Source organism: Anolis carolinensis, chromosome Y, assembly GCF_035594765.1.
Source record: "Anolis carolinensis isolate JA03-04 chromosome Y, rAnoCar3.1.pri, whole genome shotgun sequence".
In the NCBI taxonomy this organism is placed as follows: domain Eukaryota; kingdom Metazoa; phylum Chordata; class Lepidosauria; order Squamata; family Dactyloidae; genus Anolis; species Anolis carolinensis.
Genome location: NC_085848.1, coordinates 86,756 through 114,592, shown reverse-complemented (window position 1 = coordinate 114,592; position 27,837 = coordinate 86,756). Strand labels below are relative to the sequence as shown.

Sequence of the window (27,837 nt, the reverse complement as noted above, 5' to 3'; positions counted from 1 at the left end):
CAAGTCCGTCTGTCCGTCAAGTCCGTGTTGTATTTCGTTTAGACGCGGGTGAAGAAAGCACATGACAGCAGAAGTTGTCTTCAAGATAGTTTACTTTTGGCCAAGAGCAGGTGACAATGTTAGCAAATGTCCAGAAAACGCAATGCCACCCCTTGCCTGTAGTGGCTTTTCCAATTTATACAATTTTACAGAAGCATGCGCACTCGCGCAGAAAGCTGACAATGGAATTTGCTGACTATTATAATCCTTTTGGACATGCGTAGTTGCCTTGTAACTTATATAACTCATTACCCATCACATCAGGTGAAGTGTCCATAGTTTGCTCCACGTGTGCACTATCCTCAGGTGACGTGTTCATAGTTCATCCCACGTATGCATCATCCAGCAGCCACATCATTACTGTAGTTTGCATGACCGTATATTGTGAGCAAAGAGCAAATGTCAGGCAGAACATGTCCTGTCAACACTTTCATGGGAAAACAAGATTTTTGAGTAAGGGTCGTCTAGGTAAGGGATTTTTAGGGTCTTTAAAGAAAATATCCAAGAGTTGCTCCATTAGAAGGAAGAGACAGGGCAGCAGATTTGGATGTCAACACTTTATTATTGGCAAAATAGTAGTGTCAGCTGAAAAACAACGGCCACACCTTCTTGTTGAAATAGGCTTTCAATTATAGTATTTTACAAGCATGCGCAGTAGGCTAACAAACAATGGAATTGTATTGTCAAAGACTTTCATGGCCGGAATCACTGGGTTTCTGTGAGTCTTTTGGGCTGTATACAACCTGAATGGAATTGTCCTGAGTAATAGGCCTGTCCAATCGATGAAAAAAATGTTTCAATTCTCGTTTCTAAAGTAGGGGGCGCTGGCGCTTTGATATAGAAAGTATTTCCGATTTTTTCACCCAAAAATTTCGGATATTTCCGAAAATTCGTAATGATTCTAAATGTTTCTAAAACGGCGGACGCGCATGCGCAATCGCCAAAAAAAAAAAAAGGAACCCGGGGGGGGGGGGCTTTTACAGGGCTCTCCCGCCCTCATTTCTTGAGCTATCCTCATCAACCCTAGCCCCCACCTTTGCGTCCATCGCGGAAGCTTCTGATTGGCCGGGGAGCGGCAGCCATGTTAGGCTGCGCTAAGCTCCCATTCTAGGTAGGTTGCAGAAACAAAAAAAATTTAAAAAATATATTTAAAAGAATTTTGGGGGAAAAAAATTAACGAAACATTAAAAGACAATTAGAGAATGGGCCAGCCATGGTTCGAATTACATTGCCGATTGCGCTGTGAGACAATGTCTCGGAATGCGTATCAAAAAGCGAGAACAATCCGAAATAATTCCGATATACGATTCAAAACGATTTTTTGGACATGTCTAGTGTCCGCTGAAAAACTGAACTGCCACACCTTCTTGTTGGAATATGCTTCCAATTATAATATTTTACAAGCATGCGCAGTAGGCTAACAAACAATGGAATTGTATTATCGAAGGCTTTCATGGCCGGAATCACTGGGTTGCTGTGAGTCTTTTGGGCTGTATACAACCCGAATGGAATTGTACTGAGTAATGTAATTCTTAGACATGCGTAGTAAATACCTGGGTCTCTCCCCAGGTATTTTGGCCTACAACTCCCGGAAATCCCAGTGATTTTACCAGTTGTTAGGATTATTAGAAGGCCAAAACATCTGGCCTTCTAAAGAGAACCACTGATTTACACAAATGACTGAATGACTCTGTTTTTTGTGGCCAAATTTGGTATGATTTGGTTCAGTAGTTTTGTTGTCTAGTCAGTCCTACAAACATACGTTACATCTATATATATAAAAGGGTAATGAAATTTCGGCCTAGGACAAAACAACAAAACTACACATCCCAGAATCACTAACCCCTCATCCATGCCTCTACGTTCATACATCCAAAAGCTCCATCTACTCCAGAAAACGGCCAGGCTTTGAAACTGCAAGGCTATTCACTGCTATTCCACTTGGCCAACAAAGAATTCCCATAAGCCACAGCAACGCGTGGCTGGGCAAAGCTAGTTTTTATAGAGAGAGATTATATTTATTGGACACTGCTTCTAAAACATGGCCATACAGCCTGAAAAACTCACAGCAACCCAGTCATTCCGGCCATGGAAGCCTTCGACAACACATCTCTACACTCACTTCCCACAGACCTCTCGATGCCGTTAGCCACAGATGCAGGTGAAATGTTAGGAATGGCTATACCTCCCGAAAAACGCACAACGACCCACTATATGTGTACTATAGCGGACCCTAGAAGCATGTACCAAAATGTTGTGGGTGCCACAAAGAACCTCAGAGGTTGGATCGGGACGGTTTGTCCGCCGTCTTGCCGTCAAGGATGTTCCCAAACAAGCGGGCGGCCTCCACGGCACAGCCCCAGTGGATGGTGAGACCGAAGCCTCCGTGGCCGTAGTTGTGGATCACCTGGAAAGGAAAGGAAAGTCCATCGTTCCCTGAACTCTCGTAGGGGTGAGTGGGGGCCCGCATCAGGCAGTTGCCTTCCTACCTCGGATGTTGATGTTCCGTGGCGGACCGTCTCACGCTCCAAGCGAACCTTCGTCCGCACCGGGCGGAACCCGGTCCATTCGTCGAGGATCTTGGCTTTCTGGAAAGCATAGCATTGGCTCAGCCTTGAGACGATGACACATTGGAGAGCAGTTCTTGTTAAACATTATATACTATTAAATATTATATTATTCAACAACTATTATTAAATCTAATGTTATAGGGTGTCATGATCTCCGATCTTTGACATCTCCGGACACAGAGCAAGCGCTGACAAAGAACAGATGCCAACCATAAAACGGGCCAGCCATAAAACCTCAATTACCCTCTGGTATGTGAGAGCCCCTATATAAATGGGCTACAGGGAAGATTCTAGGATTCTGTACAATAAAACCTGTTGGAATCTACCAGCGTGTGTCTTGGTGCTTTCTTCTGTGGAAGACTTACCCACAGCACAACTGGAAGAAGAGAACCTAACAATCCACAAAACCTCAATTACCCTCTGGTATGTGAGAGCCCCTATATAAATGGGCTACAGGGAAGATTCTAGGATTCTGTACAATAAAACCTGTTGGAATCTACCAGCGTGTGTCTTGGTGCTTTCTTCTGTGGAAGACTTACCCACAGCACAACTGGAAGAAGAGAACCTAACAATCCACAAAACCTCAATTACCCTCTGGTATGTGAGAGCCCCTATATAAATGGGCTACAGGGAAGATTCTAGGATTCTGTACAATAAAACCTGTTGGAATCTACCAGCGTGTGTCTTGGTGCTTTCTTCTGTGGAAGACTGACCCACAGCACAACTGGAAGAAGAGAACCTAACAATCCACAAAACCTCAATTACCCTCTGGTATGTGAGAGCCCCTATATAAATGGGCTACAGGGAAGATTCTAGGATTCTGTACAATAAAACCTGTTGGAATCTACCAGCGTGTGTCTTGGTGCTTTCTTCTGTGGAAGACTGACCCACAGCACAACTGGAAGAAGAGAACCTAACAATCCACAAAACCTCAATTACCCTCTGGTATGTGAGAGCCCCTATATAAATGGGCTACAGGGAAGATTCTAGGATTCTGTACAATAAAACCTGTTGGAATCTACCAGCGTGTGTCTTGGTGCTTTCTTCTGTGGAAGACTGACCCACAGCACAACTGGAAGAAGAGAACCTAACAATCCACAAAACCTCAATTACCCTCTGGTATGTGAGAGCCCCTATATAAATGGGCTACAGGGAAGATTCTAGGATTCTGTACAATAAAACCTGTTGGAATCTACCAGCTTGGTGCTTTCTCTGGTGGAAGACTGACCCACAGCACAACTGGAAGAAGAGAACCCGACAATAATATTGATACTAATATTATATAATATAATAATAATAATGCAATATAATAGTATTGATTATATAGTATATATTACATGTAAAATTATTAATAATATTGCAGTATAGTGGTATAGTACAATATAGTAATGTAGAATGCTAATATTGTGCTATAGAATAAAATATATTACTGGTATTACTACTATTCTATATATATATATATATATATCTAAAATAAAATATATTATTGGTATTATTATTACTATATATATATATATATATATATATATATATATATAAAATATCTAAAATAAAATATATTATTATTGGTGTTATTGTTAGGTTCTCTTCTTCCAGTTGTGCTGTGGGGAAGTCTTCCACCAGAAGAAAGCACCAAGACACACGCTGGATAGATTCCAACAGGTTTTATTGTACAAAATACCCGAACCTTCTTTTTGGCCCATTTATATAGGGGCTCTCACATACCGGAGGGTAATTGAGGTTTTATGGATTGTGAGGTTCTCTTCTTCCAGTTGTGCTGTGGGTCAGTCTTCCACCAGAAGAAAGCACCAAGACACACGCTGGTAGATTCCAACAGGTTTTATTTTACAGAATACCAGAATCTTCTCTTTGGCCCATTTATATAGGGGCTCTCACATGCCAGAGGGTAATTGAGGTTTTATGGATTGTTAGGTTCTCTTCTTCCAGTTGTGCTGTGGGTCAGTCTTCCACAGAAGAAAGCACCAAGACAAACGCTGGGTAGATTCCAACAGGTTTTATTTTACAGAATACCAGAACCTTCTCTTTGGCCCATTTATATAGGGGCTCTCACATACCGGAGGGTAATTGAGGTTTTATGGATTGTGAGGTTCTCTTCTTCCAGTTGTGCTGTGGGGAAGTCTTCCACCAGAAGAAAGCACCAAGACACACGCTGGATAGATTCCAACAGGTTTTATTGTACAGAATACCCGAACCTTCTTTTTGGCCCATTTATATAGGGGCTCTCACATACCGGAGGGTAATTGAGGTTTTATGGATTGTGAGGTTCTCTTCTTCCAGTTGTGCTGTGGGTCAGTCTTCCACCAGAAGAAAGCACCAAGACACACGCTGGTAGATTCCAACAGGTTTTATTTTACAGAATACCAGAACCTTCTCTTTGGCCCATTTATATAGGGGCTCTCACATACCAGAGAGTAATTGAGGTTTTATGGATTGTTAAGTTCTCTTCTTCCAGTTGTGCTGTGGGTAAGAAAGCACCAAAACACATGCTGGTAGATTCCAACAGGTTTTATTGTACAGAATACCAGAATCTTCTCTTTAGCCCATTTATATAGGGGCTCTCACATACCAGAGGGTAATTGAGGTTTTATGGCTGGCCCTTTTTATGGCTGGCATCTGTTCTTTGTCAGCGCTTGCTCTGTGTCCGGAGATGTCAAAGATCGGAGATCATGACATCGGGCTATTCTCTTGGTTCGGTCCCCAAACATCATTGGGAGGGTGGCCTTGTGGGCTCTACCTGGAGGCTGGGCATGAGCTCGCAGCAGCTCCGCCAGATGTATTGACGGTCCGATGGGCTGTTGTCTCGGCTCCAGTTCCCCAGCTGGAAGATGCCGCCCAAGGTCACCGTCTTGCTCCTGGGACCAGACACAGAAGAAGACGAATCCGTAAGAGGAGGACCGGGAAGAAGCCAGAGGGATCTGTCCCAGATACACTATAATATATATACATGAGTTATATATTATATTTATAGTGTAGGACTCAGTCTAGATTGACCTTAGGGGACCACTTCCAAATTATTATTATTATTATTATTATTATTATTATTATTATTATTATTATTATTCATAGGAGAATGGGAGTCAGTAGATGACCTTTAGGGGTCCCCTTTCTACTCTATTATTATTATATTATATTTGTAGAATGGGAGCCAATCTAGATGACCTTTAAGGAACCGTTCCAACACTATTATTATTATTATTATTATTATTATTATTATTATTATTTATTCATAGGAGAATGGGAGTCAGTAGATGACCTTTAGGGGACCCCTTCCCACTCTATATTATTATTATTATTATTATTATTATTATTATTATTATTATTATTATTATTATTATTATTATTATTCATAGGAGAATGGGAGTCAGTAGATGACCTTTAGGGGTCCCCTTTCTACTCTATTATTATTATATTATATTTGTAGAATGGGAGCCAATCTAGATGACCTTTAAGGAACCGTTCCAACACTATTATTATTATTATTATTCATAGGAGAATTGGAGTCAGTAGATGACCTTTAGGGAACCCCTTCCAACTTTATTATTATTATTATTATTATTATTATTATTATTATCTTTACAGAATGAGAGCCATTCTAGATGACCTCTGGGGAACTCTTCCAACTCTTATTATTATTATTATTATTATTATTATTATTATTATTTATTCATAGGAGAATGGGAGTCAGTAGATGACCTTTAGGGGACCCCTTCCAACTCTATATTATTATTATTATTATTATTATTATGATAGAATGGGAGTCAGTCTGGATGACCTTTAAGGGACCCCTTCCAACTCTATTATTATATTTACAGAACGGGAGTGAGTCTAGATGACCTTTAGGAGACCCCTTCCCACTCTATATTATTATTATTATTATTATTATTATTATTATTATTATAGAATGAGAGTCAGTCTAGATGACCTTTAAGGGACCCCTTCCTACTCTATTATTATTATTATATTTACAGAATGGGAGTGAGTCTAGATGACCTTTAAGGGACCCTTCCAACTCTATTATTATTATTATTATTATTATTATTATTATTATTATTATTATTATTAGAATGGGAGTCAGTCTAGATCACCTTTAGGGCCATTCCAACTCTTATTGTTATATTATATTTCTAGAATGGAAGTTAGTCTAGATGACCTTTAGGGACCCCTTCCAACTCTATTATTATTATTATTATTTTATTGTATGTCACAGCAAAGAAGATAGCTATGCTGGATTTCATATCACAAAATCACAAGTCGAACACTTCCCAAGTGTCTAGGACTGTGTGATGTATTTTCGGATGATGCGTGCAGATCCCATCATCACATAATAATAATAATAATAATAATAATAATAATAATTATTATTATTATTATTATTATTATTATTATTATTATTTCATATAACAGGAAGTCTCCTCTTCCCTGGGGAGCTGGCTATGGCTGGGAGGCGGATTTCAAGGCGACTGCAAGACGAAACTCGTCCCATTGTCGGACTCCTTTTTTTGCTCGGACTCCCTCCGGGGGCTTCTCCTCACTCACCCAGGGATGACATATGGGGTTGTGTAGATTTCGGATTCCCGATGGGTGATGACGAAATGCTTGACCCAGGGGGCCTCCACCTGCCAAACCAGAACAGAGGCGACACTAGCATTCGGCGAGCCTGCCAGCATTTCCAGAAATCCGTTGAGCATAGCAGAGAAGCCCTGGAAATAACACGGGAGGTGCCGGGCCTTCTCTTCTTTAGGGAATGCCTTCCCCTTGGAGACCCCACCCACACCGCCAGGTCGAGACATTTGTGCTTTTCTAACACCACCACGTCAAGAGGAACAACCACATCCCACCTCACAACCAGAACTAGAACCAGAACTCACCTTGATGATCTGCCCGCGGCCCGGGCACAGCTCAGGATCCGGCTGCAGTTCTCCGGCCCGAATCCCCGTGCAGTTGACAATGACGTTGACGCCTTGAGCTGTCAACTGACCACAAGTCACATTGAAGGTGGTCTCCCTCTCTCTCTTACCTTCTCCTCGCCTGGACGAGGCTCCCAAAGCCCACCCTATCAATCCAAGAATGGTCCTCCCGATGGGATTGGATCACAACACCAAGTACTATCAGCCAACGTGGTTTGAAGCCCAAGCTTCACAAACCAAATGGTGGACACTCCATGTGTTGTTGGAGGCTTTAATGGCCGGAATCACAGGGTTGTTGTATGTTTTCCGGGCTGTCTGACCATGTTCCAGAAGCATTATCTCCTGACGTTTCACCCACATCTATGGCAGGCATCCTCAGAGGTTGGGAGGTATGGAGAAACTAAACAAGGAAGGTTTATATATCTGTGGAAGTTCTAGGTGGGGGGAAGAACTCTTGTCTGTTGGAGACCCAGTGTGAATGTTGTAATTAATCACCTTTGTTAGCATTAAGTGGCCTTCCCAGCCTCACATCCCAGCCTGGGGGAACCCTTTGTTCAGAGTCGCTAACTGTTCCTGATTGATTCCTGTCTGGGATTCTTTTGGACAATGTCAACAGAAAGGAGAAAACCATGAAAATGAACAGAATCTGGCGACCAGTATTAAAAAACTCAAAAATCCGGACAGTAAATAATAATAATAATAATAATAATAATAATAATAATAATAATAATAATAATACTTTATTTTTCTATCCCGCCACCATCTCCCCGAAGGGACTCAGGGCGGCTCACATGGGGCCAAGCCCAGAACAAAAACAAAATATAACAGTTACAATGAATATCTAAAGCTAAAAACTATGATACAACAGTCAAATAAAATCAGCAATTGAAACATAGCATACAATAAAAACACATAATAACCAAGGCAAATGAAGTAATGATACAAACATCAACCACTATAGATAAGAAAACAGAAGAATTACAGACAGAATTCAATCAGGGGCAGCTAATAACTCTGGACAAAGGATTCCCCCAGGCCAGGATCTGAGGCTGGGAAGGCAATTCAATGCTAACAAAGGTGATTAATTACAACATTCACACTGGCCTTCTACTGACAAGAGTTCTTCCCCCCACCCAGGACCTTCCACAGATATATAAACCTTCCTTGCTTAGATTTTTCCAGTATACCTCACAACCTCTGAGGATGCCTGCCATAGATGTGGGAGAAACGTCAGGAGAGAATGCTTCTGGAACATGGCCAGACAGCCTGGAAAACACACAACAACCTGGACACTTCTCGTCCAAGGCAGTATTCACAAACTAAACGGTGGACACTCCTCGTCCAAGGGAGTCTAAACAATGCTACGGCCTGTCCCTCAAATATATTCCCGAATAAGATCAGGATCAGAGATTGTAAACATAGTTTTATTTCTGAAGAAGCAAAACCCATCTGAATGGGAATCTATAATAATGCCAGAATAATGCCACAGCCATTGGCAAAACGGAGCCTCTTATACAGGCACACATTGGACTCTAATGCAAGGTCCAGGCCCCTGTTTGGGGGCCAAATGAAGAGCCCGGCTTTCCTTGAAATACCTATCGCTGGCCTTGTTTCCCAATCAAGATCAGTAACAGAAAGGATTATAAATCTAGTTTTATTTCTGAAGAAGTGGGTCTCTGTCATGGCAGGATCAGGCCACACCGAAGTTAGAAAATTGAGCTTCTTTTATACACGACCGTTGCTCACTCCACCCCACTCTGCTTTCACCTGACCGATAACACCTTTGCCGTCTCCGTGCCATAACTACTTCCCAAACTAACCTCCTGGAAGGACTGGATTTTCCGGTGAAAGAACTTGACGCCCCGCAGCTTCAGCCTTGAACAGAATAAATAATAATAATAATTTTTAAAAAACAGTACAAGAAAACCGCACTACAAACTAGAGCTGACAGCTGGCACAACAAGACATTGCATGGAAAGTTCCTTGACAAAATTGAAGGAAAAGCTGATAAGGAGAAGACCTGGCTCTGGCTCACGAATGGGACCCTGAAGAAGGAGACAGAAGGCCTGATCCTTGCAGCCCAGGAGCAAGACATCAGGACAAAGGCCATTAATAATAATAATAATAATAATAATAATAATAATAATAATAATAATAATAATAGAAGACCTGGCTCTGGCTCACGAATGGGACCCTGAAGAAGGAGACAGAAGGCCTGATCCTTGCAGCCCAGGAGCAAGACATCAGGACAAAGGCCATTAATAATAATAATAATAATAATAATAATAATAATAATAATAATAATAGAAGACCTGGCTCTGGCTCACGAATGGGACCCTGAAGAAGGAGACAGAAGGCCTGATCCTTGCAGCCCAGGAGCAAGCCATTAGGACAAATGCAATTAAGGCCAAGATCGAAAAATCAGCTGATGACCCAAAATGCAGACTGTGCAAGGAAACTGACGAAACCATTGATCATATCCTCAGCTGCTGTAAGAAAATTGCACAGACAGACTACAAACAGAGGCACAACTATGTGGCCCAAATGATTCATTGGAACTTATGCCTCAAGTCCCACCTGCCAGCAGCAAAGAACTGGTGGGATCACAAACCTGCAAAAGTATTGGAAAATGAGCACGCAAAGATACTGTGGGACTTCCGAATCCAGACTGACAAAGTTCTGGAACACAACACACCAGACATCACAGTTGTGGAAAAGAAAAAGGTTTGGATCATTGGTGTCGCCATCCCAGGTGACAGTCGCATTGAAGAAAAACAACAGGAAAAACTCAGCCGCTCTCAGGACCTCAAGATTGAACTTCAAAGACTCTGGCAGAAATCAGTGCAGGTGGTCCTGGTGGTGATGGGCACACTGGGTGCCGTGCCAAAAGATCTCAGCCGGCAACAATAGACATTGACAAAATTACGATCTGCCAACTGCAAAAGGCCACCCTGCTGGGATCTGCGCACATCATCCGAAAATACATCACACAGTCCTAGACACTTGGGAAGTGTTCGACTTGTGGTTTTGTGATACGGAATCCAGCATATCTATCTTGTTTGCTGTGTCATAATAAAATAATAATAATAATAATAATAATAATAATAATAATAATAATAATAATAATAATACATCACACAGTCCTAGACACTTGGGAAGTGTTCGACTTGTGATTTTGTGATATGAAATCCAGCATGTCTATCTTGTTTGCTGTGTCATAATAATAATAATAATAATAATAATAATAATAATAATAATAATAATAATAATAATAATAATACATCACACAGTCCTAGACACTTGCTTGGGAAGTGTTCGACTTGTGATTTTGTGATACGAAATCCAGCATATCTATCTTGTTTGCTGTGTCATAATAATAATAATAATAATAATAATAATAATAATAATAATAATAATAATAATAATAATAATAATAATAATACTTCACACAGTCCTAGACACTCAAGGCCCACACAGCTATATAACCCAGAATGCCAAGGCACGTAATCCACAGTATCTGCTTTGAACTAGATTATCTTGAGTCCACACTGCCACATAATCCAGTTCAGTGTGGATTTTATACAGCTGTGTAGAAGGGGCCTCATAGAATCCAGTTCTAAGCAGATAATATAAGATTATCAATATAATAATGACTGTGGTATAATAATACAGAACAATATAATCTCTAAAAACAGGACAGTAGATAAAGAGCAACACTCTGAAAACAGGGAAATTGGGAAATCCAGACAGGAAACAACCAGGCGAATTGCAGAAGCCTCACGGAATAGGGTGTTTTCCAAACACGTTACTCCCCGTGGATGAGTATCCATACTTACGTACCTGTTTGTAAGCCACGGTAAGTAGCTTTTACCTTCCAGGATCAGGGCTGTGTTGAACCACCCGTAGCTGAAATCAGAAGAAAAACCAGGGAAATGCCATTGTGCGTGGGATATAATATAGTATAATAATATTAATAATATTAGTATGCTAATATAATATTATAATAATACAATAACGGGACCTGGCGGGGTGAGTGAGTAAGAGCGAGAGAGAACGAGGGAGGGCCTTTGCCGCCCTCCTTCACTCGCCCGCCCTCCGTCCCTCGCTCACTCACCTGGCTGAGTTCCGGCAGCACCGGGACCTGGCGGGGTGAGTGAGTAAGAGCGAGAGAGAACGAGGGAGGGCCTTTGCCGCCCTCCTTCACTCGCCCGCCCTCCGTCCCTCGCTCACTCACCTGGCTGAGTTCCGGCAGCACCGGGACCTGGCGGGGTGAGTGAGTAAGAGCGAGAGAGAACGAGGGAGGGCCTTTGCCGCCCTCCTTCACTCGCCCGCCCTCCGTCCCTCGCTCACTCACCTGGCTGAGTTCCGGCAGCACCGGGACCTGGCGGGGTGAGTGAGTAAGAGCGAGAGAGAACGAGGGAGGGCCTTTGCCGCCCTCCTTCACTCGCCCGCCCTCCGTCCCTCGCTCACTCACCTGGCTGAGTTCCGGCAGCACCGGGACCTGGCGGGGTGAGTGAGTAAGAGCGAGAGAGAACGAGGGAGGGCCTTTGCCGCCCTCCTTCACTCGCCCGCCCTCCGTCCCTCGCTCACTCACCTGGCTGAGTTCCGGCAGCACCGGGACCTGGCGGGGTGAGTGAGTAAGAGCGAGAGAGAACGAGGGAGGGCCTTTGCCGCCCTCCTTCACTCGCCCGCCCTCCGTCCCTCGCTCACTCACCTGGCTGAGTTCCGGCAGCACCGGGACCTGGCGGGGTGAGTGAGTAAGAGCGAGAGAGAACGAGGGAGGGCCTTTGCCGCCCTCCTTCACTCGCCCGCCCTCCGTCCCTCGCTCACTCACCTGGCTGAGTTCCGGCAGCACCGGGACCTGGCGGGGTGAGTGAGTAAGAGCGAGAGAGAACGAGGGAGGGCCTTTGCCGCCCTCCTTCACTCGCCCGCCCTCCGTCCCTCGCTCACTCACCTGGCTGAGTTCCGGCAGCACCGGGACCTGGCGGGGTGAGTGAGTAAGAGCGAGAGAGAACGAGGGAGGGCCTTTGCCGCCCTCCTTCACTCGCCCGCCCTCCGTCCCTCGCTCACTCACCTGGCTGAGTTCCGGCAGCACCGGGACCTGGCGGGGTGAGTGAGTAAGAGCGAGAGAGAACAAGGGAGGGCCTTTGCCGCTCTCCTTCACTCGCCCGCCCTCCGTCCCTCGCTCACTCACCTGGCTGAGTTCCGGCAGCACCGGGACCTGGCGGGGTGAGTGAGTAAGAGCGAGAGAGAACGAGGGAGGGCCTTTGCCGCTCTCCTTCACTCGCCCGCCCTCCGTCCCTCGCTCACTCACCTGGCTGAGTTCCGGCAGCACCGGGACCTGGCGGGGTGAGTGAGTAAGAACGAGAGAGAGCGAGGGCTTTTGCCGCCCTCCTTCACTCGCCTGCCCTCTGTCCCTCGCTCACTCACCCGGCTGGGTTCCAACAGCACCGGGACGTGGCGAGGTGAGTGAGAGAGAGAGAGAGCGAGAGAGAGCGAGGTAGGGCCTTTGCTGCTCTCCTTCACTCACGCACCCTCCATCCCTCATTCACTTACCCGGCTGGGTTCCGGCAGCACCGGGACCCGGCAGGGTGAGTGAGAGAGAGCGAGAGAGAGCGAGGGAGGGCTTTTGCCGCTCTCCTTCACTCGCCCACCCTCCATCCCTCGCTCACTCACCTGGCTGGGTTCTGGCAGCATCGGGACGTGGCAGGGTGAGTGAGAGAGAAATAGAGAGAGAGCGAGGGAGGACATTTGCAGTCGGATAATACGGAGTGTCGGATAAGCGGGACTCTACTGTAACTACAGACAACAACAACAGTTCCTCGGTTCCTCGGGATAAGGTTAATGGACCTCCTCTCCCAGAAGCCTTTCATGACAGGAGACTCCGGTGTCCGGAATCGCCTCTCGGGCTCTTCAATAAAACCGACCGGAGACGAGGCTGCAACAGGATCTTACGAGCAAATCGAACAACGTTCCGAACGACCCACATGGGTCTAAACAAAGTCTCCAGACCTGTAGCCGGGAAAGAGTTCCAGCTCCTTCGGGGACAAGTGCCGGAATCCCAAGACGGTGTCCTTCCACGAGGGGTCCTGCGGGGAGAGGGAGCGCTCTCTTGAACCCGGACCCGGCCGATTGGCACGAGGGTCGAATGAAGAGTAATGCCTCCACCTTCGTCCCCTACTTCGCACTTTAACAACACAACCGTTCAATGCTAAGGCTTCCCGCCAAATGGATCTAACTGTAGAGGAGCGTCAGTACCCACCACAGACCAGGACGGTCATCTGTTGAGGAGCCGCGAAGGTGGAGGCATTACTTTTTATTCAACCCTCGTATAATAAAAATCAATTTATGTATGTATGTAGGCGAGTATGTATATTTCCGGCAGCTTTCCTATTGGCTCCCACTTCCGGAGACCACTGTGACCCCCACGAATGACGGATCTGGACCAAACTTGGTACACGGACCCAACATGGACAACTGTGGATACTACCAGGATTTGGGGGTGATTGGGTTTGGAATATGGGAGTTGTAGTTCACCCTTATCCAGAGAATACTGAAACCAGCTGATGACGGATCTGGACCAAACTTGGTACACGGACCCAACATGGACAACTGTGGATAATGGCAGAGTTTGGAGGTGATTGAGCTTGGAATATGGGAGTTGTAGTTCACCCTTATCCAGAGAATACTGAACCCAGCTGATGACGGATCTGGACCAAACTTGGTACACGGACCCAACATGGACAACTGTGGATACTACCAGGATTTGGGGGTGATTGGGTTTGGAATATGGGAGTTGTAGTTCACCCTTATCCAGAGAATACTGAAACCAGCTGATGACGGATCTGGACCAAACTTGGTACACGGACCCAACATGGACAACTGTGGATAATGGCAGAGTTTGGAGGTGATTGAGCTTGGAATATGGGAGTTGTAGTTCACCCTTATCCAGAGAATACTGAACCCAGCTGATGATGAATCTGGACCAAACTTGGTACACGGACCCAGCATGGACAACTGTGGATACTGGCAGAGTTTGGAGGTGATTGAGCTTGGAATATGGGAGTTGTAGTTCACCCTTATCCAGAGAATACTGAACCCAGCTGATGATGAATCTGGACCAAACTTGGTACACGGACCCAACATGGACAACTGTGGATAATGGCAGAGTTTGGAGGTGATTGAGCTTGGAATATGGGAGTTGTAGTTCACCCCTATCCAGAGAATACTGAACCCAGCTGATGATGAATCTGGACCAAACTTGGTACACGGACCCAGCATGGACAACTGTGGATACTGGCAGAGTTTGGAGGTGATTGAGCTTGGAATATGGGAGTTGTAGTTCATCCTTATCCAGAGAATACTGAACCCAGCTGATGACGGATCTGGACCAAACTTGGTACACGGACCCAACATGGACAACTGTGGATACTGGCAGAGTTTGGAGGTGATTGAGCTTGGAATATGGGAGTTGTAGTTCATCCTTATCCATAGAATACTGAACCCAGCTGATGACGGATCTGGACCAAACTTGGTACACGGACCCAATATGGACAACTGTGGATAATGGCAGAGTTTGGAGGTGATTGAGCTTGGAATATGGGAGTTGTAGTTCATCCTTATCCAGAGAATACTGAACCCAGCTGATGACGGATCTGGACCAAACTTGGTACACGGACCCAACATGGACAACTGTGGATACTGGCAGAGTTTGGAGGTGATTGAGCTTGGAATATGGGAGTTGTAGTTCATCCTTATCCATAGAATACTGAACCCAGCTGATGACGGATCTGGACCAAACTTGGTACACGGACCCAACATGGACAACTGTGGATAATGGCAGAGTTTGGAGGTGATTGAGCTTGGAATATGGGAGTTGTAGTTCATCCTTATCCATAGAATACTGAACCCAGCTGATGACGGATCTGGACCAAACTTGGTACACGGACCCAACATGGACAACTGTGGATACTGGCAGAGTTTGGAGGTGATTGAGCTTGGAATATGGGAGTTGTAGTTCATCCTTATCCATAGAATACTGAACCCAGCTGATGACGGATCTGGACCAAACTTGGTACATGGACCCAACATGGACAACTGTGGATAATGGCAGAGTTTGGAGGTGATTGAGCTTGGAATATGGGAGTTGTAGTTCACCCTTATCCAGAGAACACTGAACCCAGCTGATGACGGATCTGGACCAAACTTGGTACACGGACCCAACATGGACAACTGTGGATAATGGCAGAGTTTGGAGGTGATTGAGCTTGGAATATGGGAGTTGTAGTTCACCCTTATCCAGAGAATACTGAACCCAGCTGATGACGGATCTGGACCAAACTTGGTACACGGACCCAACATGGACAACTGTGGATACTGGCAGAGTTTGGAGGTGATTGAGCTTGGAATATGGGAGTTGTAGTTCATCCTTATCCATAGAATACTGAACCCAGCTGATGACGGATCTGGACCAAACTTGGTACACGGACCCAACATGGACAACTGTGGATACTGGCAGAGTTTGGAGGTGATTGAGCTTGGAATATGGGAGTTGTAGTTCATCCTTATCCATAGAATACTGAACCCAGCTGATGACGGATCTGGACCAAACTTGGTACACGGACCCAACATGGACAACTGTGGATAATGGCAGAGTTTGGAGGTGATTGAGCTTGGAATATGGGAGTTGTAGTTCATCCTTATCCAGAGAACACTGAACCCAGCTGATGACGGATCTGGACCAAACTTGGTACACGGACCCAACATGGACAACTGTGGATAATGGCAGGGTTTGGGGGTGATTGAGCTTGGAATATGGGAGTTGTAGTTCACCCTTATCCAGAGAATACTGAACCCAGCTGATGACGGATCTGGACCAAACTTGGTACACGGACCCAACATGGACAACTGTGGATAATGGCAGAGTTTGGAGGTGATTGAGCTTGGAATATGGGAGTTGTAGTTCACCCTTATCCATAGAATACTGAACCCAGCTGATGACGGATCTGGACCAAACTTGGTACACGGACCCAACATGGACAACTGTGGATACTGGCAGAGTTTGGAGGTGATTGAGCTTGGAATATGGGAGTTGTAGTTCATCCTTATCCATAGAATACTGAACCCAGCTGATGACGGATCTGGACCAAACTTGGTACACGGACCCAACATGGACAACTGTGGATAATGGCAGAGTTTGGAGGTGATTGAGCTTGGAATATGGGAGTTGTAGTTCATCCTTATCCAGAGAACACTGAACCCAGCTGATGACGGATCTGGACCAAACTTGGTACACGGACCCAACATGGACAACTGTGGATAATGGCAGGGTTTGGGGGTGATTGAGCTTGGAATATGGGAGTTGTAGTTCACCCTTATCCAGAGAACACTGAACCCAGCTGATGACGGATCTGGACCAAACTTGGTACACGGACCCAACATGGACAACTGTGGATAATGGCAGAGTTTGGAGGTGATTGAGCTTGGAATATGGGAGTTGTAGTTCATCCTTATCCAGAGAACACTGAACCCAGCTGATGACGGATCTGGACCAAACTTGGTACACGGACCCAACATGGACAACTGTGGATAATGGCAGGGTTTGGGGGTGATTGAGCTTGGAATATGGGAGTTGTAGTTCACCCTTATCCAGAGAATACTGAACCCAGCTGATGACGGATCTGGACCAAACTTGGTACACGGACCCAACATGGACAACTGTGGATAATGGCAGGGTTTGGGGGTGATTGAGCTTGGAATATGGGAGTTGTAGTTCACCCTTATCCAGAGAACACTGAACCCAGCTGATGACGGATCTGGACCAAACTTGGTACACGGACCCAACATGGACAACTGTGGATAATGGCAGGGTTTGGGGGTGATTGAGCTTGGAATATGGGAGTTGTAGTTCACCCTTATCCAGAGAACACTGAACCCAGCTGATGACGGATCTGGACCAAACTTGGTACACGGACCCAACATGGACAACTGTGGATAATGGCAGAGTTTGGAGGTGATTGAGCTTGGAATATGGGAGTTGTAGTTCACCCTTATCCAGAGAACACTGAACCCAGCTGATGACGGATCTGGACCAAACTTGGTACACGGACCCAACATAGACAACTGTGGATAATGGCAGGGTTTGGGGGTGATTGAGCTTGGAATATGGGAGTTGTAGTTCACCCTTATCCAGAGAACACTGAACCCAGCTGATGACGGATCTGGACCAAACTTGGTACACGGACCCAACATGGACAACTGTGGATAATGGCAGAGTTTGGAGGTGATTGAGCTTGGAATATGGGAGTTGTAGTTCACCCTTATCCATAGAATACTGAACCCAGCTGATGACGGATCTGGACCAAACTTGGTACGCGGACCCAACATGGACAACTGTGGATAATGGCAGAATTTGGAGGTGATTGAGCTTGGAATATGGGAGTTGTAGTTCACCCTTATCCATAGAATACTGAACCCAGCTGATGACGGATCTGGACCAAACTTGGTACGCGGACCCAACATGGACAACTGTGGATAATGGCAGGGTTTGGGGGTGATTGAGCTTGGAATATGGGAGTTGTAGTTCACCCTTATCCAGAGAATACTGAACCCAGCTGATGATGAATCTGGACCAAACTTGGTACACGGACCCAACATGGACAACTGTGGATAATGGCAGAGTTTGGAGGTGATTGAGCTTGGAATATGGGAGTTGTAGTTCACCCTTATCCAGAGAACACTGAACCCAGCTGATGACGGATCTGGACCAAACTTGGTACACGGACCCAACATGGACAACTGTGGATAATGGCAGAGTTTGGAGGTGATTGAGCTTGGAATATGGGAGTTGTAGTTCACCCTTATCCATAGAATACTGAACCCAGCTGATGACGGATCTGGACCAAACTTGGTACGCGGACCCAACATGGACAACTGTGGATAATGGCAGAATTTGGAGGTGATTGAGCTTGGAATATGGGAGTTGTAGTTCATCCTTATCCATAGAATACTGAACCCAGCTGATGACGGATCTGGACCAAACTTGGTACGCGGACCCAACATGGACAACTGTGGATAATGGCAGGGTTTGGTTAGGATTGTCCCACGATTTGGGGAGTTGTAGTTCACCCATATCCTTATGCATTTTCTGATGTGAGCATTCATAAAAGAACAAAAGCACAGACTCTTTCCCCCTAATAAATAGCGTTACAAACACACGTTTCCTTCCAGCTTTGCTACTTACTGGAACGGGCTCTGTGAAGAGATTGTATCCCGAGATCAGAAACAAGCCCATCTCTTTGGCTTCGGGCGAGTTGAGATGCTGGAGCAGATAGTCAAAGGTCTCTTTGTTCCAGAAGCTTGGAGAGGAAACGAGAGAAAGTGAGGCGATGCAACAACTTAATATAATAATAACATAATCTAATAATAATTTATATATATAAAAATATAAACAACAAAACCACTGAACCCAATTGCACCAAATTCGGCCACAAAAAACATAGTCATCCAAAATATGTCTTTCAAACAAAAAAAACAAAAAATAAATAAAGTCCAAATTAGAGGAAAAGGAAGAACTGTTTTTATCCAATTGCTGCCAGTTAGAAGGCTAAACTCCGCCCACTCAGCCATTTAATGGCGCCCAGGGCCTCTTCAATCAGGCCTCTTCCACACTGCCTATAAAATATAAATTATCTGATTTGAACTGGATTATATGGCAGTGTAGACTCAAGGCCCTTCCACACAGCTACATAATCCACAGTATCTGTTTTGAACAGGATTATCTTGAGTCCACACTGCCACATAATCCGGTTCAGTGTGGATATTATACAGCTGTGTAGACGGGGCCTCATATAATCCAGTTCTAAGAAGATAATATAAATATATATATATTTAATCATTATTGTGGTATAATAATAATACAGAACAATATCATCTCTAAAACCAGGACAGTAAATAAAGAGCAACACTCTGAAAGCAGGGAAATTGGGAATTCCAGAAAGGAAACAATCAGGGCCAGCTAACACCTCCCAACAAAGGATTCCCTAAGGAGCCAGGCTTTGAAGCTGCAAGGCCATTAAATGCTAATTTCAGCATTCATTCTTCAGAGCAACACTCTGAAAGCAGGGAAATTGGGAATTCCAGAAAGGAAACAATCAGGGCCAGCTAACACCTCCCAACAAAGGATTCCCTAAGGAGCCAGGCTTTGAAGCTGCAAGGCCATTAAATGCTAATTTCAGCATTCATTCTTCAGAGCAACACTCTGAAAGCAGGGAAATTGGGAATTCCAGAAAGGAAACAATCAGGGCCAGCTAACACCTCCCAACAAAGGATTCCCTAAGGAGCCAGGCTTTGAAGCTGCAAGGCCATTAAATGCTAATTTCAGCATTCATTCTTCAGAGCAACACTCTGAAAGCAGGGAAATTGGGAATTCCAGGGCCAGCTAACACCTCCCAACAAAGGATTATCCCAGGCAGGAAGCAGCCAGGCTTTGTAGCAAGGCTGCAAGGCTATTCACTGCTATTCCACCTAGCCAACAAATGAGTCCCATAAGCCACAGCAACATGTAGCCGGGCACAGCTAGTATAATATATTTATTATATTATGTTTTTAACCGTGCACGTACGTCTCTTGGGCATTTCCGTGGTCGTCCACGTAGGGCTGCCAGAGTCCGGCCGCTCCGTCGCTGGTGGTGTGCGGGGTGAAGGTATCGGCGTAGACCTCCACTTCCAGACCGGTCGAATGGTGTTGTTCGTGGATGCAGAGGGCCGTGGACAGGCCTATGACCCCCGCCCCAACCACGGCGACACGCATGACGGGACCTGGACGGGGTGCGAAAGAGCTCCTCTTCCTGGAATAAGAGCATTAGAAATGTGAAAAAACACCTGTAATGAAGTACGAATTTTTGGTTTACCGATGTCATGTTTAATTGTGTGTTTGTGTTTTAAACGGGTAAGTATTACAGTTCTTGCATCTCAGCACTCAGAGGCTGGTTGCCATGGAGAAGTGGGCGGAGTCAACTGCCGTTTTGTTGAAGAAGTGCAGAGTTTAAAAAAAGAGAGTCAGTCTGTGCTCTGATGAGGCACAGGGAAGACTGATCCTAGGTTGAGGGGATCAAGGAGATTCAATTGGTCATTTTGAGTCGGTTTAAAATAAGTTTGGTGACTTATTTAATGTAGTCTGTGCTCTGATGAGGCACAGGGAAGATTGATCCTAGGTTGAGGGGATCAAGGAGACTCAATTGGTCATTTTGAGTCGGTTTAAAATAAGTTTGGTGACTTATTTAATGTAGTCTGTGCTCTGATGAGGCACAGGGAAGATTGATCCTAGGTTGAGGGGATCAAGGAGACTCAATTGGTCATTTTGAGTCGGTTTAAAATAAGTTTGGTGACTTATTTAATGTAGTCTGTGCTCTGATGAGGCACAGGGAAGACTGATCCTAGGTTGAGGGGATCAAGGAGACTCAATTGGTCATTTTGAGTCGGTTTAAAATAAGTTTGGTGACTTATTTAATGTAGTCTGTGCTCTGATGAGGCACAGGGAAGACTGATCCTAGGTTGAGGGGATCAAGGAGACTCAATTGGTCATTTTGAGTCGGTTTAAAATAAGTTTGGTGACTTATTTAATGTAGTCTGTGCTCTGATGAGGCACAGGGAAGACTGATCCTAGGTTGAGGGGATCAAGGAGACTCAATTGGTCATTTTGAGTCGGTTTAAAATAAGTTTGGTGACTTATTTAATGTAGTCTGTGCTCTGATGAGGCACAGGGAAGACTGATCCTAGGTTGAGGGGATCAAGGAGACTCAATTGGTCATTTTGAGTCGGTTTAAAATAAGTTTGGTGACTTATTTAATGTAGTCTGTGCTCTGATGAGGCACAGGGAAGATTGATCCTAGGTTGAGGGGATCAAGGAGACTCAATTGGTCATTTTGAGTCGGTTTAAAATAAGTTTGGTGACTTATTTAATGTAGTCTGTGCTCTGATGAGGCACAGGGAAGATTGATCCTAGGTTGAGGGGATCAAGGAGACTCAATTGGTCATTTTGAGTCGGTTTAAAATAAGTTTGGTGACTTATTTAATGTAGTCTGTGCTCTGATGAGGCACAGGGAAGACTGATCCTAGGTTGAGGGGATCAAGGAGACTCAATTGGTCATTTTGAGTCGGTTTAAAATAAGTTTGGTGACTTATTTAATGTAGTCTGTGCTCTGATGAGGCACAGGGAAGACTGATCCTAGGTTGAGGGGATCAAGGAGACTCAATTGGTCATTTTGAGTCGGTTTAAAATAAGTTTGGTGACTTATTTAATGTAGTCTGTGCTCTGATGAGGCACAGGGAAGACTGATCCTAGGTTGAGGGGATCAAGGAGACTCAATTGGTCATTTTGAGTCGGTTTAAAATAAGTTTGGTGACTTATTTAATGTAGTCTGTGCTCTGATGAGGCACAGGGAAGACTGATCCTAGGTTGAGGGGATCAAGGAGACTCAATTGGTCATTTTGAGTCGGTTTAAAATAAGTTTGGTGACTTATTTAATGTAGTCTGTGCTCTGATGAGGCACAGGGAAGACTGATCCTAGGTTGAGGGGATCAAGGAGACTCAATTGGTCATTTTGAGTCGGTTTAAAATAAGTTTGGTGACTTATTTAATGTAGTCTGTGCTCTAATGAGGCACAGGGAAGACTGATCCTAGGTTGAGGGGATCAAGGAGACTCAATTGGTCATTTTGAGTCGGTTTAAAATAAGTTTGGTGACTTATTTAATGTAGTCTGTGCTCTGATGAGGCACAGGGAAGACTGATCCTAGGTTGAGGGGATCAAGGAGACTCAATTGGTCATTTTGAGTCGGTTTAAAATAAGTTTGGTGACTTATTTAATGTAGTCTGTGCTCTGATGAGGCACAGGGAAGACTGATCCTAGGTTGAGGGGATCAAGGAGACTCAATTGGTCATTTTGAGTCGGTTTAAAATAAGTTTGGTGACTTATTTAATGTAGTCTGTGCTCTGATGAGGCACAGGGAAGATTGATCCTAGGTTGAGGGGATCAAGGAGACTCAATTGGTCATTTTGAGTCGGTTTAAAATAAGTTTGGTGAGTTATTTAATGTAGTCTGTGCTCTGATGAGGCACAGGGAAGACTGATCCTAGGTTGAGGGGATCAAGGAGACTCAATTGGTCATTTTGAGTCGGTTTAAAATAAGTTTGGTGACTTATTTAATGTAGTCTGTGCTCTGATGAGGCACAGGGAAGATTGATCCTAGGTCGAGGGGATCAAGGAGACTCAATTGGTCATTTTGAGTCGGTTTAAAATAAGTTTGGTGACTTATTTAATGTAGTCTGTGCTCTGATGAGGCACAGGGAAGACTGATCCTAGGTTGAGGGGATCAAGGAGACTCAATTGGTCATTTTGAGTCGGTTTAAAATAAGTTTGGTGACTTATTTAATGTAGTCTGTGCTCTGATGAGGCACAGGGAAGATTGATCCTAGGTCGAGGGGATCAAGGAGACTCAATTGGTCATTTTGAGTCGGTTTAAAATAAGTTTGGTGACTTATTTAATGTAGCCTGTGCTCTGATGAGGCACAGGGAAGATTGATCCTAGGTCGAGGGGATCAAGGAGACTCAATTGGTCATTTTGAGTCGGTTTAAAATAAGTTTGGTGACTTATTTAATGTAGTCTGTGCTCTGATGAGGCACAGGGAAGATTGATCCTAGGTTGAGGGGATCAAGGAGACTCAATTGGTCATTTTGAGTCGGTTTAAAATAAGTTTGGTGACTTATTTAATGTAGTCTGTGCTCTGATGAGGCACAGGGAAGACTGATCCTAGGTTGAGGGGATCAAGGAGACTCAATTGGTCATTTTGAGTCGGTTTAAAATAAGTTTGGTGACTTATTTAATGTAGTCTGTGCTCTGATGAGGCACAGGGAAGATTGATCCTAGGTCGAGGGGATCAAGGAGACTCAATTGGTCATTTTGAGTCGGTTTAAAATAAGTTTGGTGACTTATTTAATGTAGCCTGTGCTCTGATGAGGCACAGGGAAGATTGATCCTAGGTTGAGGGGATCAAGGAGACTCAATTGGTCATTTTGAGTCGGTTTAAAATAAGTTTGGTGACTTATTTAATGTAGTCTGTGCTCTGATGAGGCACAGGGAAGATTGATCCTAGGTTGAGGGGATCAAGGAGACTCAATTGGTCATTTTGAGTCGGTTTAAAATAAGTTTGGTGACTTATTTAATGTAGCCTGTGCTCTGATGAGGCACAGGGAAGATTGATCCTAGGTCGAGGGGATCAAGGAGACTCAATTGGTCATTTTGAGTCGGTTTAAAATAAGTTTGGTGACTTATTTAATGTAGTCTGTGCTCTGATGAGGCACAGGGAAGACTGATCCTAGGTTGAGGGGATCAAGGAGACTCAATTGGTCATTTTGAGTCGGTTTAAAATAAGTTTGGTGACTTATTTAATGTAGTCTGTGCTCTGATGAGGCACAGGGAAGACTGATCCTAGGTTGAGGGGATCAAGGAGACTCAATTGGTCATTTTGAGTCGGTTTAAAATAAGTTTGGTGACTTATTTAATGTAGTCTGTGCTCTGATGAGGCACAGGGAAGACTGATCCTAGGTTGAGGGGATCAAGGAGACTCAATTGGTCATTTTGAGTCGGTTTAAAATAAGTTTGGTGACTTATTTAATGTAGTCTGTGCTCGATGAGGCACAGGGAAGATTGATCCTAGGTCGAGGGGATCAAGGAGACTCAATTGGTCATTTTGAGTCGGTTTAAAATAAGTTTGGTGACTTATTTAATGTAGTCTGTGCTCTGATGAGGCACAGGGAAGATTGATCCTAGGTCGAGGGGATCAAGGAGACTCAATTGGTCATTTTGAGTCGGTTTAAAATAAGTTTGGTGACTTATTTAATGTAGTCTGTGCTCTGATGAGGCACAGGGAAGACTGATCCTAGGTTGAGGGGATCAAGGAGACTCAATTGGTCATTTTGAGTCGGTTTAAAATAAGTTTGGTGACTTATTTAATGTAGTCTGTGCTCTGATGAGGCACAGGGAAGACTGATCCTAGGTTGAGGGGATCAAGGAGACTCAATTGGTCATTTTGAGTCGGTTTAAAATAAGTTTGGTGACTTATTTAATGTAGTCTGTGCTCGATGAGGCACAGGGAAGATTGATCCTAGGTCGAGGGGATCAAGGAGACTCAATTGGTCATTTTGAGTCGGTTTAAAATAAGTTTGGTGACTTATTTAATGTAGTCTGTGCTCTGATGAGGCACAGGGAAGACTGATCCTAGGTTGAGGGGATCAAGGAGACTCAATTGGTCATTTTGAGTCGGTTTAAAATAAGTTTGGTGACTTATTTAATGTAGTCTGTGCTCTGATGAGGCACAGGGAAGATTGATCCTAGGTTGAGGGGATCAAGGAGACTCAATTGGTCATTTTGAGTCGGTTTAAAATAAGTTTGGTAACTTATTTAATGTAGTCTGTGTCCTGGTAAGGAACAGAGAATCTGTGATCGTGTATCACAGGGGTGACTGGGGTTTAAAAGTAGCAGAGAAAGAAGTTTTAACTACTTTAAGTAAAAGAAGTGACACTTTAGAGAGTTTGATTCATCTCATTCTAGTATTGTAGCTGTTAATAAAAATACCTCCAAGTGAGAAACAACATTGTAACCACTAAGCTCTGTGTCTAAATAAACTTGTTATTGTTCTTCCAACATCGCAAATATTACAAACCAAGTTACGTTACAATCTAAAGTGAATAAGAAGAAGGAAGAAAAAAAAGCAAAAGGTCTCCTCCATGAGTCTTTGGTGGTTGCATCTTTACAAATTGGTGGCGGTTGTTATTAGCTCTTCACAACACGGATCTTAGTAAAATACCCTCCACTTAAGGTTGATCTAAATATTGACAAAAAACCACGTTTGTTCCCATCGTCCATGAGAAGATTTATGGCCTTGCTTATGAGCGTGCGCTCACTTTCCCTGGATCTGTATCCCAAAAAGTCCAGAAGCTTGAATGGAAATAAGAGAAAGTAAGGTGATGCAAAATTTTAATATAATAATAACATAATCTAATAATTATCTATATATATAAAAGGGTAATGACGTTTCGGCCTAGGACAAAACAACAAAACTACACATCCCAGAAACACGAAACTAGGCAGCACAACCCATCATCCATGCCTCTACATTCATACAAAAAAAGAAAAGAAAAAGCCCGTCTTCCGCCACATTTCAATGCTGGTGGAGTTTAGGGAAAACGACCTATTTGGGAGTTGGGGTTGCTGGGATTTATAGTTCACTTACTATTAATGAGTATTCTGAACCCCAGCAATGATGGAATTGGACCAAACTTGGCACACAGAACTCCCATGACCCATAGAAAACATTGAAGGGTTTTGGTGGAAACTTGGGGTGAATTGACCTTGATTTTGGGGGAGTTGTAGTTCACCTTCATCCAGAGAGCACTGGGAACCCAAACAATGTTAGATCTGGACCAAACTTGGCACACAGACCCGATATGTTCACATTTCAATGCTGGTGGAGTCTAGGAAAAAATTGGCCTTGATATTTGGGAGTTGGAGTTGCTGGGATTTATAGTTCACCTAAAATCAACAAGCACTTCGAATCCCACCAATAATGGATTTTGACCAAACTTGGCACACTGTCATGATCTCCAATCTTTGACATCTCCGCTCGGCTGACAAAGAACAGATGCCAGCCATAAAACGGGCCAGCCATAAAACCTCAATTACCCTGTAGTATGTGAGAGCCCATATATACATGGGCCAAAGAGAAGGTTCTGGTAATCTGTACAAGTTGTCGGGTTTTCTTCTCCCAGTTGTGCTGTGGGTCAGTCTTCCACCAGAAAAAGCACCAAGACACACGCTGGTAGATTCCAACAGGTTTTATTTTACAGAATACCTGAACATTCTCTTTGGCCCATTTATATAGGGGCTCTAACATACCAGAGGGTAATTGAGGTTTTATGGATTGTTAGGTTCTCTTCTCCCAGTTGTGCTGTGGGTCAGTCTTCCACCAGAAAAAGCACCAAGACACACGCTGGTAGATTCCAACAGGTTTTATTGTACAGAATCCCAGAATCTTCTCTGTAGCCCATTTATATAGGGGCTCTCACATACCAGAGGGTAATTGAGGTTTTATGGATTGTTAGGTTCTCTTCTCCCAGTTGTGCTGTGGGTTAGTCTTCCACCAGAAAAAGCACTGGCAGATTCCAAGAGGTTTTATTGTACAGAATACCAGAACCTTCTTTTTGGTCCATTTATATAGGGGCTCTCACATACCAGAGGGTCATTGCGGTTTTGTGGATTGTTAGGTTCTCTTCTCCCAGTTGTGCTGTGGGTCAGTCTTCCACCAGAAAAAGCACTGGCAGATTCCAAGAGGTTTTATTGTACAGAATACCAGAACCTTCTTTTTGGTCCATTTATATAGGGGCTCTCACATACCAGAGGGTCATTGAGGTTTTGTGGATTGTTAGGTTCTCTTCTCCCAGTTGTGCTGTGGGTTAGTCTTCCACCAGAAAAAGCACTGGTAGATTCCAAGAGGTTTTATTGTACAGAATACCAGAACCTTCTTTTTGGTCCATTTATATAGGGGCTCTCACATACCAGAGGGTCATTGAGGTTTTGTGGATTGTTAGGTTCTCTTCTCCCAGTTGTGCTGTGGGTTAGTCTTCCACCAGAAAAAGCACTGGTAGATTCCAAGAGGTTTTATTGTACAGAATCCCAGAATCTTCTCTGTAGCCCATTTATATAGGGGCTCTCACATACCAGAGGGTCATTGAGGTTTTATGGCTGGCATCTGTTCTTTGTCAGTCGACCGGAGATGTCAAAGATTGGAGATCATGACACACACATAACCCCCATGACTAATAGAAAATACTGGAGGTTGGATGGGCATTGCCCTTGAGTTTGGGAGTTATAGTTCACCTACATCCAGAGAGCACTGAGGACTCAAACAACGATGGATCTGGACCAAACTTGGCACACAGACCCAACATGGCCAACTTTGAATACTGGTGGGGTTTAGGGGAAATTGACCTTGCATTCTGGGAGTTGTAGTTCACCCACACCCTTATGTATTTAGTAATGGGAGCATTGCAACTTACCTAACCTAGAAGGAATCTTGAAATCCGTGAACGAGTCTCCCGCTCTTTGGACTTTGCGAGTTGGGAAAGAAAGCGAGCCAGGTCCAAATTCCACAAGACAGGGCGGAGCACAACTGGCACAATTCCTGGCATTGTGCAATAATAGTAACTACAATAATATAATCTTGGAAATAAGAAGATATAAAATA

The 27,837-nt window shown here is 44.2% G+C and overlaps 1 protein-coding gene across 1 annotated transcript; it reads right to left on the bottom strand.

The window, feature by feature from the left end:
* Positions 1-581: 581 nt before the first annotated feature.
* On the bottom strand, positions 582-27,782 carry LOC100557335 (D-amino-acid oxidase). Its single transcript, XM_062958810.1, has 11 exons — positions 27,650-27,782; positions 20,160-20,384; positions 18,780-18,894; positions 13,550-13,626; positions 11,378-11,443; positions 9,358-9,412; positions 7,499-7,603; positions 7,167-7,246; positions 5,365-5,482; positions 2,529-2,627; positions 582-2,446 (listed from the first exon to the last, which is right to left on the bottom strand). The coding sequence occupies exons 2-11, from the start codon at positions 20,345-20,347 to the stop codon at positions 2,315-2,317; spliced, it is 1,035 nt and encodes a 344-aa protein (XP_062814880.1). The 5' UTR covers positions 20,348-20,384; positions 27,650-27,782; the 3' UTR covers positions 582-2,314.
* Between the last annotated feature and the right edge of the window lie 55 nt (positions 27,783-27,837).

Coding starts and splice junctions, on each gene's coding strand:
- LOC100557335 (XM_062958810.1), bottom strand. CDS start 20,347: ATGCGTGTCGCCGTGGTTGGGGCGGGGGTCATAGGCCTGTCCACGGCC. Junction 18,895..20,159: donor CACGGAAATGCCCAAGAGAC/GTACGTGCACGG, acceptor TTCCTCTCCAAG/CTTCTGGAACAAAGAGACCT. Junction 5,483..7,166: donor ACCCCATATGTCATCCCTGG/GTGAGTGAGGAG, acceptor GTCTGGTCCCAG/GAGCAAGACGGTGACCTTGG.